Consider the following 7138-nt stretch of genomic DNA (forward strand, 5'->3'; position numbering starts at 1 on the left):
ACACACACACACACACACACACACACACACACACACACACACACACACACACACACACACTAAAATATAGTGTCTCATGTTGTCCTTACGTTTATAAACGGGTTGTCCCGCACAAGTTGCAGGGCGATGTCGCTGCACCCGAGGGCTTGAGCGTCGGTAGGGAGCTTACCGGAATGTTCCCACGCCCTGCAAAATTAATGAAAGGATGAAAACAAAACTCCACGAAAATCCTTCCTTGGTAGTCCTTCGCATTTAATCTTCCAAAATGTAGGAATCCCTTTATCTGTGTCATCACGAAATACCGAACTCTGGTGTGATTTGAGAACAGTTTTTGACGTGTATGTACTCCTACCATGAGAGTTTACGCTATCACACATTAAGCACCAGACGACCAAAGTCGAGCAGTGTGACCAAATTCAGGCCGCGTTCACCTTTCTATACGAATCGAATTTGAGTTAAATTTGAGTCTCGAGCTCCAGTCAAGTTCGGGGTAAGATTCTGAATGTGACATGTATGTGTGACAGGGGCTTTACCTGTTAGCTGAAGCGGCGTAGGATGCGGAGGGCGAAGCGTGAGTGATCCGTGCCGTCACGACAATACCCGTGGACTTCCCTGGAAATTATCAACACAGAATTTATATGTATACATAGGGCGCTTTTTACATGTTGCCTAAGTCAACGATTTAAATTTCTCACTTTTATATTGAAACTGCATGTAACTTGGGAGATTCTGAGAGAAGGAATGGCGCTTTTTATAGCTAGCTGGGCAAATGTGATCACTAAGGTTCGCAATTAAAGCAACGCACAACAACGCATTTCTCTGCTCAACATGTTCTCTTTTTCGTGCAGCGGTTTGACGCCTGAAGCTTCCTTATACATGTTTCCATACATGCCCATCCGAAGGGACTACTAGTATGGTAATCAGTAACACTATGCCCAAGATAAAGAGCGTGTACACATGAATACATATACCTGCTTCGTGTGCGTGTTTGAGGACAGACTTGACTTTCCCCGTGAAACTAGCGGCACAGTCGTTTCTCTTCACCGTCGCGTCCACACCCACCGTACCGTAGTTCGCCTTCACGCCGGTCAGGTACGCCGTGGCCGTGCCGGCAGAGTCCCCCGTCTGACGGTCAACGTTATACGTCTGGAAGTACACAAAAAAAATAGAACACGATGAATTTGAAACATTGGCATATTTAACAGTCAAAACTGTGCATTTTTACATACACCTTACACCTGTTCAAGTATTCATTAGGGTTGACGTCACCAATGCGTTGCGCAGTTAAGGACTCACGATGGGAAAGATTATTTTAATATCTTTGAAAATCCTTTTTTCACTTGAAAATATTGGTCTAGTTAGGAGACATTTTAGTTAGAACAAGTAGGGCCTAAACGTTTCTAATTTGGCCAAGTTTTGTTTCTCCGAACACCAACCGATCAAGTTTGGTTGAAGTTAGGGAGAGGTCTGGCCAGATTTAGGCCACACCTATTTTTTCTTTACATATCGAAATTGAGTCATATATGAGTCAAATCTGACTGTCAACCACGCCCCAAACTACTCCCAAACACCAACCAACCATGCTACCGACTTATACTCCTAACCATTGTCGGGAGGTCACATTCGGCTATGTGTAACAGGGTTCGGCGCTTAAACCTATGCTAGGACTCGTCTTTTCAGAGAAGCACACCAGGTAACAAATTCTCTTCTTGACACGTGTGGTGGTTTCTTTTACATGTTTTGTTACTTGTTTTGACTAACCACGCACTACCTACATGCAATTAAACAACAGACACCATCAAACTAACCCACCTTGACGAGAGCCGAGTAGGGCAGTTTGTCCATCTCCAGTAGTTCCTCCTCCCCCGTCCTCCCCGCCAACTGACCCTTCAGGATCCTCCCCGCCGTCACAGTGGACACGCCCATCCCGTCGCCTAAACGTTCAAGTTTTTATTTGGATGCCCTTTAGCCCAGAAGGCTAATCTTCCATCGCTCATACAAAATGTAGTAACTGTTCTTGGCTGTAAATTAGCATCAGATTAACTCTTAACTATAGTTGACAGACCAAATCAGTGTATATTTCTGTACAGTTCAATCCATCGTCGTTTGTCTCTTGCTATATGTCTCTAATAATATTTTAGTACGTGACACTCGAGTCTAATTTCGTGACGTAGAAACTCAGATAAAGTTAAATCTTAAAAGTTAGATCTACTACATGTTTTGGGCTGATTTCCTTGACAGTAAAAATTATACGTACAGATATGTTATACTTGCTTTGTCATAATTGATTGGAATGATTGTAGGGAAGTGCACTTACCTACAAACAGTATCACATTCTTGGCCACGCCCGTTTTCGGCTGGACTTTGAGGGTTTCTTGGATGTCCTTCCAGGCCAGGTCGTTCCAGTATTTCGGCTGCTTTTCCTCCTCTAGATTAGAGATATACATATTTTGTCAACAAATTAGGATCTTACATGTAGGTCCAACGCAGCAGGATGAAAGGCAAGTTATGCATATTTTGTAAACAAATTACAATGTAACTTTTCGGGTCTTAGCGAAACTAAGTTTCGAGTATATCTCTAGCCGTTTGTTCAGCGATCATAGGTCCAACGCAGCAGAGAGTAATGCAAGTTATGCATATTTTGCCCACAAATTGCGATCATAGGTCCAACGTAAGACAAGGTGTGCATATTTTACCCACAAATTGCGATCATAGGTCCAGCGTAAGACAAGTTATGCATATTTTGTGAACAAATTATGATCATAGGTCCAACGCAGTAGGGTGAAAGACAGGCCGTATGTACGGCGACATGGGATGGCAGATATGAGATGATCGTTAGTGTATATAAAACGGCCAGGCAAGGGGTATAGCCTCGTGAGAAACCTATGTGCATAAATTTGTTGTGTCAAACTCTTTGTCTTCTGTAAAGACTTAACCTCTTCTTAGCGCTCATATAAACCCCCAATTGTTACAAGTGTTTCCAGGGACAGTGCCTCGGCTTAGGGCCCACATTCCACTGGAAAATCGTCTAACGTTTCTGTCTGAGTGTCTCTGTATTTCTCTTGTGTTAACTTTAGTATCACAAATTATGTCCATGTCCGTGTTCCTATCTGTTGTAAATCGGGCATCACATAGACACAGCGTGATCCATGACCATGTCCTGCTGTGGAATGCCAACCTTAACGTAACACAGCTGTTTCGAGACCGACTCGGCAAAAATAGGTCACTAATCTCAATATCAGTGGTTTTGGGGGGCATATCGCTTACCGCACTACTACGCCCGTTAAATTAAGTACTAAAAGTTACGAGTCCAAGAGATAAAGTCTGTGATACAACTAGTGTGAACCTGAACCAAGTCAAAAATATGGTCATGCCCAGCACCTAGACTACAGGCCACAAACAAGGACAACAACAGCAACAGCAATACAAATTTGTCGATCGTCAAAGTCTTGCTACCGAAGTCAGTATCCTGCAGTGCACAGTACGAGTCCACTCGATCGTCATGGCTAACCCATCTCTTTATGATACGCTGAGGAAAGGGGAGCCTACATATTGGCCGCCTGTTACTGCTTGGCCAATTTGACACTGCCTTGCCAATTTGAAACAGCCAACAAAAGATTTGCTTTACCCCGCTCAGTGCACGCTAGGTATTAGGGATTTCAAGGTCGCCAGTGATCAGAAAGGCCGGCTGAAAGCTGATCGAGCGCCAAAAACTGGGGCCCAAACACAACAAAGCCGGCCCGTAGAGAATAGTGAGTGAGAGAAAGGTGCCTACACGATATATGTCCTAAGTGGTGATAGTTTTGAGTCCAGTAAACATACCTGTTTGGCAGGAGCAGGTCAGAGCCCATGCAGACCACCACGCCGCTAAAACAGCGAACTTCACCGGAGCTCCAAACATGGTTCCTCTGGGCGTCCGTCCGTACTGCACGCTTTTACTACTTCACAACAAAGTTAGTTCTCAAATACTATATAGCGTGTGAACACGTAGACACGCCCTACGTCTTGATACCTTTATGGGGGTTTGGTTTGCTTCGCTACGTTGCGTTGCGTGAGCAGCGTGACCCAAGGTTGACCAACGCTCAGTCTAGCTGCTGGGATGAATGTGTTATCTAGGTCGTGTCACAAGGAGCAACACTACCCAGTAAGATCAGGGAAACTTCAGACGACCCGGAAATGACGAAAGACCTCGTAAAACGGCCGTTGGCACTCGGGCTGGTCTCCAAGCAGATGTTACGTTGGAAGATACCTTGAATGGGACATCTAGGTTGAAAGATACAGTAGTTAAAAACGTTTCGACTACCTATCTTCGTCATGCATGCAAGTAGGGCGAGAACTACATAGAATTATCGACACATAGAGCTATAGGATCCCAGGAATTATACAAATCCATATATAGTTTCGTGACTATTTCACGTTTGCAAAAACGATTGCATCCTGTAGTTTGTTCCAACCTCGCTAGGTGAAGATGCTCCATATGGCCGAGATTCCATCCAAAACGTTCCATCATCAAATCAGATCGATTGCAAAAATGATAACAATCGTAAACAAACTGATTTTCAAAATTACAAAATTTCTAATTGTAATTACAATTGTAAAATTACAAAATTACGGTCTTTTGTAGGGATTTGCAGGATCGGAAGGGATTATTTTGAGGACTAGCACCAGCAATCTGACCGCGAGACGCAAGAAAGGAAGTATTGAAGGCATTGACCAGTAGACGTTTGATCAAACATCAACTTTTTGTTGCGTTTAATACATCCCTCGTTTAATACATCCCTCGTACATAGCTGGACACATGTACATATCCAAAGAAAGCAGACAGCAGCATTGGATATTTATTTTCTCTTAATTTCAATATACACTATACACATCGGTTTAACTACTAGTACCACATGTTTTTCTGAATCTGTATACACATATATATTGTCAACCTATAGTGTTGTATTCACATTTAAACCATTCAGGAAATGGTTCTTCATAACACAGCAGCAAATACAGCAAATTACGCTTTAAAATGTTTCCAGATGAAGCCTGAAAATCAACATGTCTTTATGCCCATTTTGTAAAAAAAAATTATGGCTTGTTTCTGTCCACTGGGTCGAACCCTATTTCTTCATAGCGGCAACCCTCTTCATTCTTTGCTTTTCGTATTCCTGGAGCTCCTCCTGCAGCGCCACTATCTCTTTCCGCAGGAACTGCAGCGGGTTGGGTGGTTTCTGGAAGACGAGCCGCTCCAGCAGTGTCTGTGTGAAGAAACAAACGGTAGAACACAAGGTTAAAGAAATCCCTCGTACTTTAACGATTCACTCTTTAAAAAAAATCTTGAAGTATTTCTATAGCCTTTCATCATACCCTCAGGAATTTCTTTCACGGACGTTATATAGGCAAAATATAATGAACCCTGGCTATGTCCTGAGAGCGCTGCCTATACGCACACCGTATATATGTGATATAGGTCATTCAAGCCACTTTGTCTTAGTTTAACAAAGACCAAGTGAGTCCGCTTAAATCAATCAAATGCTTTATTTTCTTCCCATTGATACCGGCCCGACAGATGTCACGTTTTGATGCATATCAACCATGTGAATAATTAATATCTATTACGCAGGTTTCAATAACGGATTTGTCTTGATCCCCTTGCTGAAATCCCGTTAGGGGCACGTCACGCCAAACAAAGCCGCGCAGCTTAGTAACCCAACTACCGGGGTACTGAACCGTACCGGGTATTGTTGGTAGCCGGGGCCTGAGCGCTACTCTACACCACTCCACTATAAACATGCCTTTGTACTCTGTACGTCTGGACAAACAAACTCACGGCGCTACACTCTGTACACGGTACCGACTACGTGCCAATCAGAATACCTGTACATGTCCAAATTATGTTCAGTACAAGACATTTTTAGTGTGAAACGGGAGAAAGGACTAGTAGATGTTCTTTCTTTTCAACGACAAAGTAAATAGACACAGGTTTATGTGCAGTCCATTTTACAATTCGTATAGGGCTATTAGAACAGTACCGGTTAATATTTACACAACATTCTGATTGACCTGGGTTCTGATTCGCTGTTTGCCCTGGAGACAATTTTTCAATATTAGCTCAGCCCCCGACCAACAATTACATACTGCGTGCCACTGCTGGCTCTAAGCTATAGGGGTATAATATTCTCACGGTTTAAGGAACGAAGAATTTGAGGTAGTTTGGAAAACTACATGTATCATTATAACTACTCTCTGTAGTAATGTTCAAGTCTTGTACCTATGAGTACTGACTAAAGCACTTCCTCTTGGTAAAGTGCCGTCAATTCATTATTTGTCCTTTTCATATAATATACATCAAGGTAGGCAAAATTTGTTTGCTTCTGACTGGTGGTCGGTAAATTGACTTCCTAATTTGACCTAATTCCGAAAGATTTTATATCAGATTATGTACCTGGAATATGTACAGGATTCCCTTCTCTTGAACGTACAGAATGGCTGTCTCTAGCGGGTCCTCCACTGGTGGTTTATACCCGACAACTTCCTCTACTTTCTTCGCTCTCCTGGACAGAATCGGTCTGGGAATCACGGCTTGCGAACCCACGGAACGCTGGCTCAGAAAGTCCAGCGACTTCGTTACTTCTTGACTGACCACCTCGGCAGCTCGGGCCTCCTCGGTTGTTTTCGGCGGCTCCGGGGCGGGTGCCTCCTCGGTAGTTTTCGGCTCCGGGGCGGGTGCCTCTGACGGTGCCGATTCCGGGACTTGTTCTGGAGGCTCTACACGTTCTTCTGCGGTCGTAGCGGTGTTAGGTTCTTCCTCTACTTCGATCTGTGTGAGGAGAACGGGCTCGGGGAGCGAGGGGGCCTGCTCCGCGATCAGTACCCCTCCAGCCGCCGCCATGTTGGTGGGCCGTTGCTAGGTGTACACTGTGCCCCCGGGTGTAGGTTACTCAAAGGTGATTCGTCTTACCTGTCGAGTGGCTAGAACAAAGGAAAATCTCCCAGGGGAAAGAAATTTGAGAGAATGTCTGATTTACATACAAAGAGGCAGTCTGTCAACGCTTTGAAGGCATATGACTGAAACAAGGAGTATGTCTCGTTTGACATCCAAAGTAATTAGCTTAAGAGGGAGAAAATCACGTTAAGAACTTTTCTGTAT

The 7138-nt window shown here is 43.9% G+C and overlaps 2 protein-coding genes across 2 annotated transcripts in view; both read right to left on the reverse strand.

The window, feature by feature from the left end:
* The window catches only part of LOC109479612 (alkaline phosphatase, tissue-nonspecific isozyme-like), a 20355-nt gene extending 16229 nt beyond the window's left edge, over positions 1 to 4126 (reverse strand). Inside the window, exons 1-6 of the mRNA XM_019781598.1 lie at positions 3823 to 4126; positions 2318 to 2428; positions 1813 to 1934; positions 972 to 1146; positions 534 to 612; positions 90 to 186 (exon numbers count right to left, since the gene is read on the reverse strand). Of these exons, the coding sequence (XP_019637157.1) occupies positions 90 to 186; positions 534 to 612; positions 972 to 1146; positions 1813 to 1934; positions 2318 to 2428; positions 3823 to 3901 (663 nt within the window). The 5' untranslated portion in view covers positions 3902 to 4126. The remainder of the gene's footprint in view (positions 1 to 89; positions 187 to 533; positions 613 to 971; positions 1147 to 1812; positions 1935 to 2317; positions 2429 to 3822) is intronic.
* A 665-nt stretch (positions 4127 to 4791) lies between these two features.
* On the reverse strand, positions 4792 to 6910 carry LOC109479963 (predicted GPI-anchored protein 58). The gene is made up of 2 exons (XM_019782049.1): positions 6434 to 6910; positions 4792 to 5246 (listed from the first exon to the last, which is right to left on the reverse strand). The coding sequence occupies exons 1-2, from the start codon at positions 6878 to 6880 to the stop codon at positions 5109 to 5111; spliced, it is 585 nt and encodes a 194-aa protein (XP_019637608.1). The 5' UTR covers positions 6881 to 6910; the 3' UTR covers positions 4792 to 5108.
* Positions 6911 to 7138: the final 228 nt, after the last annotated feature.

This window comes from Branchiostoma belcheri, unplaced genomic scaffold, assembly GCF_001625305.1.
Source record: "Branchiostoma belcheri isolate BF01 breed outbred unplaced genomic scaffold, Haploidv18h27 scaffold5, whole genome shotgun sequence".
In the NCBI taxonomy this organism is placed as follows: domain Eukaryota; kingdom Metazoa; phylum Chordata; class Leptocardii; order Amphioxiformes; family Branchiostomatidae; genus Branchiostoma; species Branchiostoma belcheri.

What these genes read in the sequence shown, in the direction of transcription:
- LOC109479963 (XM_019782049.1), bottom strand. Translation starts at nt 6,880, where the DNA reads ATGGCGGCGGCTGGAGGGGTACTGATCGCGGAGCAGGCCCCCTCGCTC. An exon ending in GAATCCTGTACATATTCCAG is followed by an intron (nt 5,247 to 6,433) that starts GTACATAATCTG and finishes TTCTTCACACAG; the next exon opens with ACACTGCTGGAGCGGCTCGT.